The sequence below is a fragment of the Parasteatoda tepidariorum genome, chromosome 2, assembly GCF_982258835.1.
Source record: "Parasteatoda tepidariorum strain Cologne lab strain chromosome 2, Ptep-v5.0, whole genome shotgun sequence".
Classification (NCBI taxonomy): Eukaryota; Metazoa; Arthropoda; class Arachnida; order Araneae; family Theridiidae; genus Parasteatoda; species Parasteatoda tepidariorum.
The window spans coordinates 91,843,565-91,864,158 of NC_141756.1; the positions used below are offsets into that span (position 1 = coordinate 91,843,565).

The 20,594-nt window shown below is 28.3% G+C and overlaps 1 protein-coding gene across 5 annotated transcripts in view; it reads right to left on the minus strand.

The window, feature by feature from the left end:
• The window catches only part of LOC107453384 (solute carrier family 41 member 1), an 80,111-nt gene that overhangs the window by 13,208 nt on the left and 46,309 nt on the right, over positions 1–20,594 (minus strand). For 3 of the 5 annotated variants that reach the window (XM_087157743.1, XM_087157744.1, XM_087157745.1), the window contains exons 2-6: positions 8,517–8,679; positions 4,759–5,225; positions 3,129–3,236; positions 2,156–2,227; positions 820–961 (exon numbers count right to left, since the gene is read on the minus strand). In XM_087157743.1, the coding sequence (XP_087013869.1) occupies positions 820–961; positions 2,156–2,227; positions 3,129–3,236; positions 4,759–5,225; positions 8,517–8,658 (931 nt within the window). In that variant the 5' untranslated portion in view covers positions 8,659–8,679. Of the gene's footprint in view, positions 1–819; positions 962–2,155; positions 2,228–3,128; positions 3,237–4,758; positions 5,226–8,516; positions 8,680–10,381; positions 10,510–20,314; positions 20,471–20,594 lie in introns of those variants that run through there. The other 2 variants (XM_087157747.1, XM_087157746.1) reach the window with 2 other exon arrangements.

The window sequence follows — 20,594 nt, forward strand, 5'->3', positions numbered from 1 at the left end:
AAAATTTCGTAACTTGAAATGGGGTTATATTGAAAATGTCTTGAAATTACTTATGCAATTGTTTTAAAAAAATATGGACTATATTTGAGACGTAAAAAAATGAGAATGACGTGCGAAACTCAAGTTTAAATTAGTGCAATGTAAAAGGATAACTAAAGCAATATTAATAAGTATTTTTTAAGCATTAAGATTAAACGGAGCAATGCCGTCATATAAGAGACATGTCAGTTTTTCTTACTGAATCCAATACCACGTATACGATTGCAAAAATCACTTTATCACTCATATTGTTATCATATTTATAATGAACTAAATTAATGATATGATCACAATTAACTACATAATTGATATTATAAGGTCTGTAATTGCAGTTAATGATACATTAATTATTAATCAATAATTGCTTAACTATTATATATTAAATTAATAATTTAATATTTTCATATTAAATTAATAGTAAATTAATAATTTATTATTAATTTCACATTATTAAATAATTAATTTCATATTATGTCATTATATTAATGTCATTAATATTACTATGATATTAATGTCATTAATTATTTATTTAATATTAATTGCATAAAATTTATGAATATAGCACTGATGATGATATATGTTTCCAAAATTTATGAATACTGACATTTTTAAAGCGAAGTTTAATTTGCAAATATATTTTATTTTCTAAAACATCAAGAGTAAATGTAGAGTAAATGAAGAGTAAATGTTTAAAAGAAATTAATGTTAGAATTCTATTATTGAATACTCGACGCTACAATGTAAATTTTGGAAGACAAAATGAATAAGTTGATTACTTACCCAAAACAAGACTAGCTATTACAGCTGTAAATAAAGAACTGGCGCATAGAATCAGAGCATTACTCAATATGAAACCACTTTTTGCAATACTCATGCAAGTCGCGAACGCAGCAGCTAAGAAGCCCATCACAGTTGCTTGACACTAAAAAGTAGACCTTTATAATTAGTTAAAGGTTTATACCTTGAATACATTATTATTTTATTAGATCAATAAGAAAATTTTTAAGTATGTAATATTGATAAAGCAAATGTGACTGCCAACCTTGATAATACCCTTAAATACAAAATTTCTGGAAAAAAAGTTCGGACGAGGCCATTGAATATTTAGGGTGCAACATAACATACTGTGAGTACATTTAAAGTCACTTTTAATTTAAATTTAAATTGAATTTTATAGTGTAAATATTTCTTTAACACTAGAAAGACTGAAACTTAGTATATACCTATATTGCCCAAAAGCAGTAAAATGACTGCATTGTGAAATAATAACTAATGTGTAAAGAAATTCGTTTAAAATTAATTTTCAATATTTTTAATATTATTTACAGTTATATAACAAGTTATTAGTAAATATTAGCAATATAAAAAATTATATGTTGTACAAGAAGTCACAAAATTCTAAGAAATTGTGTCATTATATACATCATTGTTTTTCTAATTGAAATTAAGAAACAGTCAAAATGACTTCCTCGGGCAATCCGGGGTTAAACCTATCATATATGCATACAAAACTTGGCTAGTTAAAATATTTTGACATATAAATAGGACTTACATTATAAAGAAGTATTTTTTCATTGCAATTACTATTTGACAGAAGTTTAAAATGCAATAACATATTTCTAACAATTTAACGATAACCTCAAATACATTAATTATTAAAAAAAGAAATGTATGATGTTAAGGACAAACAATAAGTCGTTTAACTTGCATCATGTTTAGTGATTGTTTTTAAATCGACTAATACTTGTAAGTAGGAGAACTTTAGTTGCTAAACAGTCAAAATTAAAATTAAATTGAATTTTAGTGGTAGGGGAATTTTTTAAAAGTCACATTTTAGATATGATTTAAACAATTGACATACTTCGTTTCGTAGTAAAATCAGTCTGAGAAGATCAGCATATCAGTAACACCTGTCTATCATTTTTTTAAGAGAATGACAATATAGCTCTTTAAAAATATGTCAAAAGCTTTTGTTTAATTTTCAACAAAATGATTAAATTATAACACTATTCTATTTTTTTTAAATTAAGATTCGATTTATCATAAAAATAGAACAAACATGTAATTAATTTTATTCGAAAGTACCCTATTTCAAAAATGGTTGATGAATACTTACTAGAATGAGAGCCATATTTCCCCAAGACATGTGCCATTGATCTCTCAAAGTGTCCAGTTTTCCACAGTTTGCCTAAAAATATATCGAATATATAATTCAGTACACAATGTCGATAACTGAAAATTATAAATATGCTTTCTAAATATGGCTTTCTACATAATGCTATATTGTTTTGTAAAAAAATTTGCGCTGGTCCTCTGCTGTCCTGGTCCTTGGAACAATTTTCCCTCTCTTTCCCTTTCCCCTTGAGTTCAGCCTTTGCTACATCACATGTAAATTACACGCGTAATTTTCTTAAATTGTCATAAAGTAAACATTTCTGCTACTTTTTCACCAAAATTCTAGCGTTTTTAAATTTGCCGTAGAGTTAACATGTGTCTCAGGTTTTACCCCACTAGTGAGGTAAAACCGAGTAGTTTGACTTTTTCTAGAAATAAATCTTTTATAAAAAAAAGTAGTTTATCTATGACTATTCGAGAGTGATATATTTTATACAACTAAACAATGAATATCTTAGTTTCTAGGTCGTATAGTTCGGTATAATTACAGTTTCTAGGTAGTATAGTTTAGCTCAAATAGGTCTTCGAATGTTAGTCTTATTTTGCAGTAAAAATTTTTCTGAGTTTCGGAATGAAAAAAAAGTTACAATGCTATTATTTAGTTACTAACTCATTATTATGACGCTATTATTACTCAAGTGTAAGACGCTTAAACAGTGCCTCTTTATTTATTCATTTTTCAGCCAAATGGCTTCAAAAATCCTGTTAACTATAAAAAATAATGTTCGAGGCAAAAATTGAAATAAAGGAATAAATGGAAAATGCCGAAAAAAACTTTATTGATAGTTTTTTGGTATTGAAATATCGAAATAAAAACAATTTAAATAAGTCAAGAAAAATGTTTAATGTAATTTTGTATTAATTGGATATAACAAAATGCTTGTAAATTATTATTTTTTGCAGAAATCAGTTACCTGTGTCGACACTCTTGACGCCAAAGTCATTTCTAAATTTCCTTTCAAACCCAAAAGCGTCGGTACGAGTATGAATAACTCACTCACCTCAATAAATACTTTCCATGTCTAAACAAATTAGAAATAGAATAATACAGAACAATTAATAATGTCATTACAGAAAAGAAAGTTAAAAAAATTCGAATAAATTTTTAAAAAAATACTTATTTATCTTTAAACATAATTTAAAAATTCCATTGTCTAATAATTTTAATTACCTGATTTGAAGCATGTGTGAAGAAAAAAAAAGTGAATACAGTGACAAATAGAGAAAAAAATAATTGAAGATCAATAATTGAAGTTTAAAAACTAATGTTAAATCCAAACTATATTGGGTTAATTACTGTTATAAGTGGTGTTCATCACTGAGGTTGAGTTACGTTATTGTGACAACCCGGGAACTGCTTAAATCGTAGTCTTTAGGACTACGCTCCTCATCCTTTAGCAACTGGGTAATTGTAACTAGAGAAAAAGTGAAGTGATTATGCCTAAACTTGTGATTCAAGTCGGATTTAATTAGATACCTGCAAGTTACGTCACGGGAGTGTTTCGAACCTGATTGGCTTCTGAATCAATAAATGCCGAGAATTACCATGCATAATGTTAGTTGCAGTTAACCAATTGTATACGTTTTATGAAGCTTGTTTGTCTCCTAGGTCTTTCTATGTGCTTTACAAAGTTCCAAAATACATAACACAGAATAACATAATGTTGAAAAACATATCAAGTGTATGGCAATTTTAGTTTTTGCAATGTGATTCAGAACTATTGTGTTGAATACAAATAAACATGCAGATCAAATAAGATATCATGCGAAAACGCAATACAGACGCGGTACTTGCTTCTAATATCTGGATGATAAATTAGCCGAATTGAACCTACTTATTGGCCATCTAGTTGGTTAGACCCTTACAGTTTTTTGTTCTTTAAAATAAAATAGCATTTCTTGTTTATTACGCAAATGTGGAAAAAGATATAGATTTGATATAACAAATCATTGCTTGGCGAGTGCTTCTTGCTGTTCCACCAGGAATTCTTGCGAATGTTTGTCAACCGATGGATCGTTATTACGAAGTTTTTATTTCAGTTCCAGGGTGCAATCTCGAATACCTAAGCTAATAAGTGATTAAAGCATTTTTCAAAACAAAAATTTTGGGTTAACTCAGATTTGTGTAATAAAATATCACTATTTGTGATCATCCTTGTATTGTTCGATCTCTAACTTTTCTCTCACATAGCGTGTCTGCATTGCATTCGTGACCAATATTTCTGAACGATTCTTACTTGATATCTTATTCCTGATCTAGATGTGTCAACAATAGCTCTGAATTACCCAAAAGAAAATGTTGTTCAGAACCTAATGTATGATTTTTTTTATTAGAATCACATAGCACAAGCGAACGGTCTGTGCATTTAGACCATTTTAATGCACTTAGATCATTTTAATCCTGTTTTTGCTGAATACGAACCATATGTTTTAGTATTAAACGGTATAAAACTTTTTAAAATGTCTCAATTTACACATTTTATTATAGTCTTTGAGAAGTATATTCATTCAGATATCCAAACAAGAAAACAATAACATGCTCACCTCTACATAGTCTAGTACGATACCAGCACCACAGGTGCCCACTCCAGCAATAAGGAATGGAATGAAGACTTGTACACATATAGCCAGCAGTGTTTCTTCCTCCTCGTGAGGCCCGTCTTTAAAGCTCCTTACACTGTACCTTCTCAAAGAGGCAGTCCAGTTAGGGTGCTTACCAGACCCACCAGAGTGTGGTTTGGAGACCCCATTTTGAGGAAGACACACTTTCCCAAGTACTTCATAGACTCCAGAGTCCAGGCTTTTGCCTCCTACGGAAGAGGCATCGTCTTTAACAGACTGACTTGATGGAAGACTAATGAGAATTCCAGAATCTGTGGAATTGAGTTCTTTTTTTATATCACTTTGATCGTTAACGATGTTGTTGTTGTTGTTAGTTGGAGGCAGTGATAGATCGATGGCAGTTTGGAATGATATGGAGACTCTTGGGGATGTACGGGTCCATTCTTCACCTATCAAATGAAAACATTCTTAGAGTTACTAGAGTTAGAACAGTTTATTTAGTTAAAAAAATATTTTTGTTTCTTTTGAATAATTAGGAAATTAAAGCCTCTGATTTGAAACGATAATGCATATACGCTAGTTTCTCATATCTGGTAAAAACATAGCTTTATGGCACCAAATAGCTTTATGGTTCTTCGCATACCTCAAGAAATTGGAATGTATATCTTACTGTGAATGACCGGAATTGGTGGTTGTTGGTGAATGTTGACAATTTAATACTCGCTTTAGTAAATGTCCAAAATATATACTAAGACTAATTAAGTGCGTTGCTCGGTATACATTTGCCCGGTATGCTTTACATTAATGCTTTTTTTAAGGTACAGAGCCACTGCCTGGTATATTTTTGCCCGGTATGCCCTCAATGTTTTTTTTTAAGGTTCAGAGCCACTGCCTGGTATATATTTGCCCGGTATGCCCTCAATGTTTTTTAAGATTCAGAGTCACTGCCCGGTATATATTTGTTCGGTATGCCCTACATCAACATTTTTTAAGGTAAAGTGTCACTAACTAGTATGCATTTAATATGTACTCCAAACACTGATGTTTCTTCAGCAGATATTAAAATATCGAATAAATATAATAATATCAACGAATAAATTAATATTAAATCGGATATAACAAATATTTCAGACATTCACAAAAGCGACAATGTGATTGTTGACATTCACGGCCATATGAGGGGCGATTAAACACGTGATCTTTGTCTTCTAAATATTTAAATTTGATTGAGGTCGTTATTTAAAATTTGAATTAGCTGCAGAAATTTTGTAGCTCTTCAGCGTGTTCTATATAATATCTATTTATTTACAATAAAATATAAATCTCAAATGTGTGTGATCAATTTTACAGTTTTTAACATATAGAAATACCATTACAGATTTAACCACTCACCATTTGAATCTATTTTTTAAAATTATATTTAAACTTTTGTATCGCACAATCATTCGGTATTTATATATATATATTAATATAAAAAACATTTGTCATAAATATTAGCTGGTAAACTTAAAATTGTCTGTGATGGGGCTAGTTAATTTTTAAAGTAGTTAACACTATTTAAATATCTTAAGAATTCACCCAAGGAAAATAATTACAAGTAAGACACAAAAAAAGTCCGTGTTTTTTTTGTTTGTTTTTTCTGCTCGTAAGCACGTTTTGAGTTGAGTTTGTTAATATTTATTCAGAGGGTCATTTGTAAACGCCGTTTTTTCTAGAAAACAAGTATTATGTAGTATGCATTTGCCTTGAAAGAAAATTAGAACAACGAAGACAATGACAAATAAATTTCGTAATAATTTTGTAAAAAATGTAAAAGCAATAAAAGACTATAAAACAAGCAATAAATAACGAAATAAGTTGTTCTAGAACATTTTTTTCTGTTCCACATTTTTGCTTTCTAATTTTGAGGAAAAGATTGATACTGTCTTTAAGCACACATGGATAAAATTTCTAGCAGCGTTTTTTCCCTAAATAGTTAATTTCATGCGAGAACAATAACAATTGCTGGTAAAAAAATGAGATATGGTTTTCGGTTTTTTGAAATTTGTGTTATATGTGGATTGATATGAATGAGGTCACAGTATCTATAAATGAATAAAATATTGGAAATTAATTTAATGCCTACAGTATAACTAGAAAACAATTTCAAATATGACAAATATTTTATTGGTCCATCTAAATTATTTAAAAGAATATGAGTCATTTTAAGAATAAACTCATTCATCTTTTCAAGAAAAAAAAAAGCACTGACTTGAAAATAGTTTCTCATATTTGATTTGTTGTGTTTGTATATAATTTGAGCTTAAATTGCTCTATTCTAATTTGGAATTTTTTTTGAAGTCGGTTTAATGGATTCGATAAAAATGAATTCTATTAAATCGTTCCTAATTGTCAGTGCATTCTTATTAACCTATAAATAAGCTCGTACGATAAAAGATTAATATTTGTTTGATATTCCCCAGCGTAAAATTAATAAAAGTGTTTTTTTTTTACCTGTAAATATGTCCCTGTCCCTCATTTAACGGTAATTTTTAAAAATTTATCTTTTCATAGAAGTGTTTTTTGTTCTTACGTTTTCGATTTTGAATATTTTTCGAAATTAAAGTTTTGAATCTATCAATTATGTTATCTTATAAAGGGAAATATTGTGATATACATATTTAAAAATGTTTTATTAACCATTTTTTAATTGTAAAATAATTAATACGTTTTATTTATTTTAATAGGCTTTGTGTAAAACTATGCCCAGTTAACAAATGCAATTAAAATAAAGAATACAAAATCTTAAAACATTATTAGGAATTGACATTCCACGCTAATGCTAAGTAATTTCTTTGACTAAATAATTTTTTTTACAGAAATCAAAAATTAAATTATTTGATAAATAATAAATTAGATGAATATTTCAGAAAATACAATAAAGTATTTTGGCATCTTTCAAGTGAATATTAATTTTGATGCGTATGAATAGTTGGAATCTGAGAGAGCAGTGAGCAGTCTTTTAAATAACTCACTATTTAAATAATTGAACCATTTTACGTAAGTTTAATTGACATAATATTTAATCAAATAAATATAAAAAACTTTAAGATGATCATTGCAATTATCAAGTCAAAAATTGTTTATAAAATATACAAAAATAATGTGTTTAAAAATAGAACTACTTTGCAATAAATATTTTCAAAAATAGAATATTTTCAATTTTTTGTTGATAAGATTTTGATAGTCTTAGATTTTTATATTAAAGGCTTTGTTTGCACTTTTTCTCCAAATTTTTACATCAAATTAACCTCTAATTATTGTTTCCAGATGGACACAATAGAAGGTAATAATCACTAGACCAGTATTTAAAACTAGTTTTTGCACTGTACCCGAAACGTACTTTTTAGTTTTCGTGACTTTAAAATAACATAACTTTGAAGTAAAGAAGGAAATTATGATATTACATGGTAGTTACTTATTAGAAAAATTTAAAAATTAGTAGAAAAAAATTGAAGCAATTAAAGTGTTTTAACTATTTATTATCGACCAAAAATATTTGTAAAATAAATATTTGTGTTACAATTGACCGAATTGCATGCCTGTAAGTAATGTGAAATGAAAGCTTATAAAATTTATGATAACCTAATGAAACAGTAGTCACCACTTTTTTAAATTTTTCCAGACTGTGGCTACCATGTATTACAGTGCCATGTATAATCGATACACAAAATAAATATCCTTTATAGCTTATATTTTACCTTTTTCATAGTCGTCTTGAAAGGATGGATTCTGAAAACATTCAGGTTGTTCAGGATTGATTGACGTTAGGTTGGAGCTCGATTCTGACTGTCGAAAATCGACAACAGGCTCAAGGCGGCGCATTCCAAGAAGGCGAGCCATTTAGCCTTTTTAGCCAGGTATCTATCGACAAAGAATTAGTTTTAAATATAGTAATTTGTGTAAGTTCATGTTTTAAGAGAATACCATGAGACACAAAAACTTAGTGTTAATAATTATACAAACAGCACAGTTAATAAATACACAAACAGCAGTGTTAGTAATAACACAAAAAACACACTTTAAATAACTTTCAAGAATTTTCCTTAAATTTTGTACAACTCTTAAGTATTGAATGTAGCTATTTAAACTAAAAATAAAGCTTTATGGGGGGGGGGGGGATATATGCTTGGTGCTCGAAAGCTTGTCAATCTATATCTAGCGTAGTTAGAGAATCACGACGTATGGGTACAATTTGTGGTTGGCTGAGAGCCAAAATTTACCGAAAAGAAACGAAAGAAATATTCTAAAAACTATAGGTATCTCAAAACTATAGGTAATTTTCTGGCTTTAAAAACTAATCTAGTAAAGAGTCTATAATATGCAAATATAATGCTGAATAACTAGATAACCAATTTCTTTTAAATAATAAGCTTTCAAAAATGTGATATCTCCATTTGGCTGCTGCTTGTTGGTATGTGTTAATGTATGTCAAATAAAAAGTTTTTCGATAAAATGATAGTTTTCTTGCCTGATATTCCTAGAACATTTTTCAAATGAACAAAAAATATTAAAGTAACGTAACATAAAATTCATATTCTTATATTATTAAACTAACTAATTATTCTAACAATAATCTACGCTACTTTGTGTGTGTGTGTGTTCGTGCGTGTGGGCGGTGTAATTAATAGAAAAAATGAAACTTAACTCTATTGTCTTAACCTGATTTTCAGGAAGGGTAAAGAAAGTTTTTCTCTTCTAACTTTTCTAATTGTGGTAGTCATCATCTTACTCTTTCGAACAATTTTGAAACTACTTCTAATCGTTCTTTAACTACGTTAGATTCAGATAGTTTAATCTGGTCATTTTATTTCCCTTTCTATTCATAGAAAAATGATATATCTGAAATTTAAATTTTTGTAAGATGGTGAAAGCATCTTGGTAAAATGAATTTTGAATTTGCTTACATGTGCTACTAATATGTAAAAAGAGGAACACGTTTTCATTGTGCAAAGAATTTAAATTAAAGTTTAGAAATATAAATACAAAAATTCACAGAGTTAGTTTCAATTTACGTGAAAAAAAAGGAGGAAAAAAGCGGAAAATTACCAATTCACACATTTATGGTCACAATATAGTAAAAATTATCTGGAAATACTTTAGTTTATATTATAAAAATATCACAACATTCTCTTATTTTAATTTCGATAGCACTACAGAATCTTAATCTTGTTCTCTTATTATAACATTTTAAAAACTAAGTTTATCATTCATCAAATAAAGTTTTAAAACCATATCAAATCTGCTATGTTAAATTAAACATGTCCCACATTTTTGTTACTATGATTAAATTCAAATTAAATATTACTTGCTGTTTTTGTTACTATGAGTAACTTCAAATTAAATATCACTTACATTTTCGTTACTATGAGTAAATTCAAATTAAATATCACTTACATTTTCGTTACTATGAGTAAATTCAAATTAAATATCTCTTACATTTTCGTTACTATGAGTAAATTCAAATTAAATATCACTTGCTGTTTTTGTTACAACGAGTAAATTCAAATTAAATATCACTCACATCCTCATCACTATGAGAAAATTCAAATTAAATATCACTTACATTTTTCTTACTATGAGTAAATTCCTTTTTTTCAAACAACAAAAGCGTTTTATGCAAGTTCACAATTAAACTTTTGACTGGAAAACAGTAGATCGCATTTTATTTGCGTTAAAAAGCAATATTTGTCATGTATATACGACATCATACTACATGGAAACTGATTACTTCAGGTCAAAATCTATTCTAAAGAAGGGTTAAAGTCTTATTCAGTTTTATCAGAATATAAGAATGCTATTCAGACTCATAAAACAAAATCAGCTGCAATTAGATCCTCTGAACAAACGAGATCATCGGCTCCACAAACGAGAAACTTCCACAGACAGAATTTTATGCTTCTTCAAAAAAGAAATATTAAGATATGCATAAAATTTCCAATGAATTGTATATGCAGGTGTTCTCACATCGATTTGATGATATTCGAGAAAAAAAACCCACAATATAAGGTACTTAAAAATATTCATTCATTCTTTTTTGTTTAACAATAAATTCATTTAAAAATATTGTTACACAGTTTTTTTAATGGTTGTAAGAAACACAAGGTCGTAAAATTAGATATCAAAAAATGGGTTGTTAGATATTTTTATTGTATAAAACTTATCTCTTAACTTAGAAACTCTTCAAGAATTTATGATATTTTTTATTCTTCTCTTATTTTTATTTCTAATATTCATTGCACTTTATTCATAAAATAACGAACATTTTAAAAATAAATCGTATAAAAATAAATAATATTTTTGATTCAAGTTTAGAAAAAAAAGTGGCGAACAGACATTAAATTACGCTTCTGAATATCAATGTCTGTATTTTTTCATGAAAAGAAACAAAATAAGAACTTAAATTTCACTAAGGGAATTCAGGTAAACATCATGGGTTTCAAGACCATAAAGTGCCCCCCAGAAACCATCTTTTCCTTTATTTTGAGTAAATTGTGGTTGGTTGTAAGGTTTATCAAAATTAGATGATACCGTTTACATTAGGCGCTGTATAGATGTTCTTTCCCAATTTAATGCTGCATTTAACTCCAATTAAACATAAGATTTTATGAATTTGCAGACTACTGTTAGTGAATGAAAGCAAATATTTGGATAAACTTTTCTATATGTTTCAGAATGTAGATCCTAGTGTAATTTATAAGAATGGAGTGTAGTTCAGATGCATGCATTAGAGGCAAAATTCTACTGAAAATTGTCTATATATTTGAAAAACAAACAAAAATTAACATTTTATGACATTTAAGTGCATAAAGGTATAAATATAACAGCGAAACTTTTATTAAAAATTCAAGAATTAAAGTTTAAATATGAGAGTTTGTTTATAACTATTGCTAGAAAATTTTGTTGGGTTTATACGATTTCAATGAGCACAATTCGAACTTTTTTTTTTAAAAAAAGATAGTATTCAAAATTCAAAGTGATGTAAAATAGGGACTTAGACGTGGTGGCTCAGGAGGTGGCTCTCGCCACCCAATGAGGTGAACCGGGTTCGGATTCCAGCGAGGGCTGGTCGGTACGAATTCCGCACCCATCTCGCACCGACCACAGAGCTGACGTAAAATATCCTCAGTGGTAGACGGGAGACGGATCATGCATTAGAGTCCCCTGGCCGTCAGACTAACTGTTGGAGGTTTTCGTGGTTTTCCCCTCCATGTTATGCGAAAGCTGGTTAGTTCCACCAAGAAGTTTTCCATGAAAACAAATTTCTCCCAATACTTGATCCAAAAGTTCCCTTGTCTTCTAGTTTGGGTTCAAAATTACAAAGCTACGGAGTTGAACATTAATAGTCGTAAACTCAAAGCTTGGACGGCTGTTCAAAGACTTATAAAATAAAATAAATATGTGATAGATTGTAAATTTTACATCATAAATTGAAGTATTGTTGTAGTTAATATATATAATTTTAGTGTACATTTACGGCTTATACTATTAAGCTTATTAGCATTATACAATTCTAAAAAGATTTTAAAGATGAAAGTTTAATAAAATTTATAAAATTTTACTTCAGCTCGAAGTCATAATTTAAAATGCGCAAAAAATCTTTTCATATTTCTTTCATTTATAATTAACTATACATTCGTAATAAACTTATTTTTTTCAATAATAAGTTCCTTCACGCATTTTTTATGGTTTTCTATTTTTTTAAAAGAAAGTTATTCATCTATGTAGTATATATTTGTTCCATTTTAGTCTATCGCGTACATTATCTATTATTATCCATATCCATTATTAAAAAAAGGAAACCAATTTTTCTCGTTAATTATGTCAAGTTTAGGAAATAACGAAGTTTTGAAATTTTATAAAGAATTTAATTTTCGGAGGGGTGGTCCCACGATGATAGCCAGGATTGCGAAAAATTACAGACGGCAGGTCAATCTATTTTTATGCCTACTGTTTTTTAAACTTTTTAAAGCATATGTACCCTTTCCCGTTCACTAAATCCATCACAGGACTCATGCTAGATTATTCATACAAAAAAAAAGACCTTTAGAGAATGTTTGGAAAAAATGTACGAAATATTTAAAGATTATCACCCAACTTGACCAGAAAAAAGCATTAATAATTTAACTGTGGGTTTTGAAATAAATAGGAAACGCACGTGTCAGTCCACAAAGCATGTCAACAATGCAAGCAAAGGAATGACTTAAGAATTTCGGGATTTCGGAAGAGTGCACTAAATAAAGTTGTTATTCTCGGAGTTTTGCAAATCACCCAATAAAGATTATTTTAATAATTAACTGTGGGTTTAATGAACTTATTTAGAGGCGATATTTTACTTTAACATTTCAGAGTTTGTTCATTATATTTAGAATAAGACACGTGAATTTTGTAGAGAAAGATATATTCATGAAAAAATAATTCTCTTTACTCTAAAAAAATTCTTCCGCATTCAGTGATTCATTATGTATACTTCGTCTGTGATAAATGATACATTTTCCTGTATTTTATAATAATAGATTAAGTTTTTCAGTTTTGCAAGATCACAACATGATTACAAATCAAATCAATTACAAAAATTTTCGATCACTATTTGGAACAAAAAAAAAAATCGTAGGTTTAAATTTTTTTAAGAAAGCATGATGATGGTCTGAAGAAAACAGATTTCTAGTTCTACTAGAAAGCATGATTTTTTAAGAAAGCATGATGATGGTCTAAAGAAATCAGATTTCAACTAGAAATGTAAGACTAATACAGTAAAAGCTGTAAGGAAAATAGTTATTATTACGAGAAAATATTCTGTAACCGGAAGCATTTTTTTTATGTGTTTCCTCAATATTTTGAAAAAAAATTTTATTTTTAAAAGAACATTCTCTTTTAAAACGAAGGGGAAAATACAAAACTTGGATACATACGCAGAGAAAATATTCTGGTAAAATTATCGTATTTGTAAATGGCATTTTCAATAAAAAAAAACCTTCTGTTTATAGAACAAAATATACGGTATTTAAACCATTCCTTTGGTAATTTTTAAGTTCGTATGGTAAAAGTTTACCGGAAATTCTTTTTTATCACAATTATTGTTCTTATTACCATACATTTAGTAAAAATACAAAACTGTAAAGGTGCAAAGTAAATTTAACAGAATAAATGGTGATGGCTCAGAAAACAACTAAATTTTATAGGGAAAAACTCAATTCGACGAAAAATGCACTTTTATTTTATTCCTCGTTTTTGCTACAATTTTTCAATTGTTGCAGGAAGGTTTTAACTAAGTTATTTTATATCACAGATTATTCAAGTTTATTAATGCGAAGTGAAGTTCGTGACATTCCTTAAAATTTTGTCATATTTTCTTTAAAAAAAATTCGTAGAAGGATTCAGTTCTTCCGCTGTCTTTGAATTGGGTAATACAGATAGAACTTGCTTTTCTTTTCTTGCGAGTTCTGAAATTATCTCACAGATTACTTCTGAATATTAGAATCTAGAACATTCATTAACATATTCTTTGTATGCCAAGAGTTTCATAGAAAGATCACTTATTCTTAGAAAATTTTTAATACGAAGTCGTCATCAATATTTAAGTTGGTTATTTTATCTGAATCAAAAGCTCGCGTTTGCGGTTTGATAAAACTTGGGCTGGCGTGGGCCGCGTATAATTAAAAAAAAAAGCGAAGTGGCATGGAGGAAAAAAAACCGCTAAAACTAATTAAACCTCTAAATGAAAGCATTGCCGAAAATTAAGTGGTTATTCGGCGGCAAATATGCGTATCTGATATTCTTTTCCGCTGCTTAGCTCAATTTATAGAGCTCCATGAGTAACAATTTACAAGAAGTGTATTAAAATACCCAGTATTAGGAAATATATAAACGTTCTTTACAAGTATTTCAAGTCTATTTTCTTTGTTTTTACGAAATACTGATGCTATAATGAACTGATATTTCCCTGATCATTGATTCTTGTTCTTAGAGCTACTATAAATATTTCAAATATTATATAAAGTAAGGAATCAGAATCAGAACAACAGAATTTCGCAGAAGATATAAACTTTTCTTTAATATATTGAAATTTTTTCGTTCTTTTCTTCTTCCTTACCACCTTTAAATCACTAATATTAGACGAAGTAACGTTTGAGACATCTTTGTTTCCTGATCGCCTGTTTTTAAAACTGTATCTTTACAACTCGAAATAAATGATAATTAAGCAAAAGTCAGGAATTTTGGACTTACCGCTATAATTCGTTGACGCAGATGGAACACTTTTTGTCCTTTTTATATATTTTTTTCTGACTCTCTAATTACAAACAAAAATATATATTTTGATATTTCTTAATTATAAAAAAGGCAGTCTAATAACTACTAAAATCTGTTAGAATGTCTGTACAAAAATATAAAATCCAAAAAAAAGTAGTTTGCTGTTTCTTCCATTCATATTCAAAAATTAATAAATAATTGACTTTGTAAATTAAAGAAATTGCAATGTTGAATAACTGTTTCTCTTAGATCTAAATAACTGCAAATAAGTACAAATGTGAAAAATTCTTGTTTGAAAGAATGCCGTGTTTGGAAGATTTTACTTTTAACTGAGAAAAAGACACCGGTATTTCATGCTTTATTTCACAACCATAAATTATTTAAAATGCTAAATATAATATTTTCACTTATTTTGGTATAGATTAGTACTAATAATGAAACGTGTGTGAAAAATATGCTGAGTAAAATTTCTGAGATAAAGGGTTAAAGCAGGAGTGTATTATAAAAGTCAATTTACGTCAGTTACATATTTGTGGAAAATTAAAAAAAATGGTTTGTAAAAACGTTGTTTTTCTACTTTTTATTTTTTTCTACTATTCGGGGCTACCATTACTTAATAACAGTTATAATATTCATTGACTTGAAATAAACTTTACAAGTAAATGTATATGTTCTAATCGGGGGGTGGAGGGTAGTAATAGTTGCGAATAGTTGCCATAAAAAATTAAATAAAAAAGAACTATGTAAAAATGAAAGGTTCTTGTCACTTGTCACCGGAATCATGTCACTGTTCTGTGAACAATTCAAAATTTCTCCTCAACATTGAAAATATGCATTTAATAAAATAATTATATAATTTTGAAATGAAAATTTTGACTTTTGTTCATTATTTCTAACGCAGCTCTAGCTATGCCATATATCATTGTATATTTATATTCACAGTATTGTTTTCGCGAGCTGACGTTTTCTTTGATCAGCCTTTTAAAGTTTGCGTGCATGTTTTATCACTGGGATGGCTTAAGCTACATCAGTAATTTGCTCTCATCTATGTAAGCTTTCAAGGCCATCGCCTAAAACAATGCTCAAGTTTAAAAAAACCATTTTAAGTACTAGACATCAATTTTGAAGCTTCGAGGGGGAAAAAATGAAACTAGTGATAATTGGAAACTGCATGTTTGCATGCTGCAGATTTTTCCTGGTTAATTCTTTTCGAAAAATAATTTTGTTACTTTGACTGACAAAACACCGTTAATTTTACAGTCACAATTTGTATATCTTCATTAAAAAGTGTTGATATCCTTTTCGTTTCCTTTCTTTATCTTTATTATATTATTTTTCACACAGTTATTTTAACACGCACCTCAAAAGAATTGAAAAAAACACACACAAAAAAGCTGTTAAGTAAAAAGTTCGCGAAAACATGTTTGCGTGCAGCATTATTAATGGTTCTTTTAAAACTATTAAATCTATACATAATGGTTTAAAAGGAATTTTTACTTTTAAAAAGATTTTTCCAGTGGTGTCAAAACATTAATAGTAGTAAAGGTTAACTAGTATTAAAACATTAATACTACAAGAGGGTTAACCAGCATCAAAACGTAAATACCAGTAAGAGTAAACTAGTATAAAAACCTTAATACTGGTAAAGGGTTAACTAATAAAATGATAATTATATACTGGTAAGCATAAATAAGAAAAATAAATTCTGACAAATTTTTTACACAAAATTAATTTTTTCAGGATTTTTTCGGAATTTTTTCCAGGACATTAACAAAATATCAATAAGAATTTCTTAGGGCTTATAAAGGGCTTTTTCTTCGTAAAAATTAAGTTAGCAATGTTTAAGAAATAGATTTGTAACATTCCAATTTCTTTTAATTTCATAACAAGTGAAAAATTTATCATCCAAAAAGTTTCGAACTGATCTCATGTATTTAAGAAGACTGATGACTTTTTAAGAAGAACGTACAATGGTTTAGTCATACAGTAGAACCCAGATTATCCTTGGGTTCAGGTCAATAGATACTATTGAACCCCCTATATATCGCGAACCACGATTATCGATATATCGATATCATTGGTTAATCACTGGTTCTTTTTAAGACAATTTATGAAGAATATAAACAGAAAACTAGTCTTTTCAAGCAGTCAGATTGCGTATTCGTTGAAACAAGAGTAATTGGATTGGGAATGTAAAGGTATAGGATTCAAATATCAACAATAATTGGGGGCTATCAACTGTATAATGATGCAACGTGTGTAGTGATGTTTTTATTGGATGTCGGATAACCAAAGTGTATGATCAGGCGTCGGATAATCGGGACTCTGCTATACCTTTACAAACCTTAAAACAAGTCTTTAAAAACCCTACATATGGAAATACTACCCCACATTATTAAAAAAGTAACATGATTTCATTGCTGCTTAGATCTTAATTTTGTTTACATAACGCAATAAGGAACTTGTTTATAATAATTAAGTTAAAAAAATCGCGTAAAATTCTCATCGAAAAAGCTTAGATAATAAAAATCATGAATCGAAATTCATTGCTATGATGTAATTCTAATGCGTAAAAGAAAATCAAGCAATTTATGAAACCTTATTTTCCTAATTAATAATGAGCACATGCTAATATATCCATCCCACATCAAATTAATCATTAAAGTTGGCAAACCAGACAGTGAAGACTTGTTTATAACACTAAAAATGAGTAAAAATTTACTGCCAGATAAAACGTGTGGGAAAATAATTGTAAGAGAAATATTATCTGGACAATAAATTAAATTATTATCAGGATAACTAACGTAGTGACGATCACTGACGATGCAAAATCAATAAAACAGGTTTTTCAGTGAGAAGCAGCATTTACGTTATAAAAATTGTTTTTTTTAGAATTTATTATTATTTTAAGTGAAAAAAAAATGCATTTAACATATTAAACTAAGAACGTTTGGTGCGATTAAGTATATTCTGAGGAGCTCGTATTAGTGTAATAATCTAAAAACTTGAAATTAGTAATCCCGAGAAATTGGAGAGGAATGGTATGCTCCATAACTCAAAAAATCCTTTGCTTCAAATATTAAAGATAAAAAGTTATTGCTTCTAGCGCTCGAAAATAGGCCCCCCATTCTCAAAACTCATCAAGCGTGAACGAATCTTGGGAATAGGAGAATATTTTGAGAGCTCGAAAACGTGTCTACTCAGCTTTAGAATATTTTGAAGCAAATCAAGTTTTTACATTATACTTATAAACTTATTTAAACATTAAAAAACTTAATTATAAGAATAGAACAAGAGAGTTATATTAAAAAAAAAACTTGCATATCTGGAATTTTATTTTATTTATGAATAGTGTTTAACATTATAAATTGAAATTAGTTTTTTTTTAAATTTTATATGATCAATGAACATATAAATACGTGTTGAAATTTTTAAAAGTTCTGAAATAAGCATTTTCAGAATGAATTTCTCAATAGTAATTTTACTATTAAATGATTTAAATGTCAATTTCAGTTCTCTTATTGCCACTGAGATAGAATATGAAATGTGCAATAAAAATTATATTCACATGTGTTGCAAAATGAAATTATCTTATTTTAAAAGAAACTAAATGGGTATTAATTAATTAATTAAAAAACAATACTGTTTGAATACTTCAGAGACATACTATGCAGACATGTTAACTTGCTCCATATAGCAGATAAATATTTTCTAGTGGTAGCGAAATTTATGTTTTGATATACGATTCCTGGTTCAGTAAATATGATTCATAGGGTTTTTAAGTAAAAACTTCTAAACATTTCAAAAGCTTATGAGAAACAAGAGACCGGGTTAAGCATTCACCAAATGCGCCAAAATCTTAAATTTGGCTTTTGTAGATGCACCGTATAACCAAAAAGAATTGGGTTCAAATAATATGAGCCTAAAACAAACAGCTGTAAAATAGTTTTCTATGGAGAAAAATTGTTAAGATTTGCATTTGGCGAAGACTTTCGAAAATTGGCGAATACTTTTGATATTTGGGTAATTTAGTTGCTAATAATTTGAAATCCTTCGCGCGGCCCTGTTACTTTGATAGTTATTTCGTGTTGAGCATTTTAAAAAAGTAGCGAAATTAACCGAAAAACTACAAGTTAGATTTATAGTTTTTTGTCATTTGTGTAAAATAATTTGTAGAATCTGGAGCAGTTGATATCTCTGACTAATCTATGTTAAATATAGTTAACTTCAGAATGCGCGAAAACAGTAGAAAGCGTCCATTTAAAAACTTTATTTCAGATCTAGGTGGCTAGATCTATACTCCTTATAGATACTTTAAAGAAGTAAGTTAGTATGTATGTAGATCTATACTTATTAAGTTGGCAATGTTAAGTTAGATCTATACATAGCTAGAAATTTTATGATCTATACTCATTTAAAATATTTCGGGCCAAAGTTTTTAATATAATATAAGTTTTTTTTTAGTTAACTAGTTATTTTAATGTTTATGATTAATTTCATTAGGAATACAAATAGACTTGTCAGTTTCTCCTTAAATTCAGTAATATTGCTGGTACTCCTTTTACATGCTATTTAAAATAATTTTTACCACCATGGCATTTTAATAATTTAATGCCTTAAAAAGCATTAGGGTGGTTTTAGGGAGGGGCTAACACAAATTTTGAAGCATTTGCTGAATTAAAAATGTTATTAATATATCACCATAAGTATTTTGAAAAGCTATAATTTCTGGTAGGTACGGGTAGGTTTGTAAGCAGTAGCACGTTAAGAATATAACCATTTTGTGTGATGATTTTTCAAACTAGCAAATAAAAATTCGGAGTATTTTTATGCTGGAGAATTTTGAAGTAAATTTAAGATAAAGATTTTGCATATTAGAGGAAATAAGCATTACCTTCTTCCAAAATGTAAATCTAACTCTTCCTGTGCTTATTGGGAAATTTTATGTTATATAGCTTAAAAATGTGTTGCTCAGTAAAATTTATCCCTATTAATTTAAACTTTAACTTTCATGGTATAGTTAATAGAAGGAATTAGATATAAGTTTTATACGCTTAATAAAATAAAAACTCAAATATTTTTTAACGAAACTTATTAAATTAATAATAAGGAAAAATTAATAGCTTTTATTATTTTTTATTCTAAATTTGCAGTTTTTTCAAGAGAGCAATAATAAAAATAGCGAAATTCACTAGTTCGTTAAGATATCATTAGTTTTTATTACCCTAAGCGTTAAAAGAATGTTTACCGTAATAATAAGCTGCTAAAAACATTTTTGGAGACGATTTTTTTTAAACCTAATGTATTTTTTAAAAAATATCCATTCCTTGTACTGAAAAATGATTATTTAAAATTATCGTCCACAAACGCAAAGTTTTATCGAAGAAAAACATGCATGAAAACAATATATTTCTTCTTAACAATAATTGATTAAAACGAAAACAATTCTTTACTCCCTTCTTATCATACAGATGTAAAGTTAGAGATAAAAGTGTAAAATTAGCTGACACACGCGTATCAGATTAAGC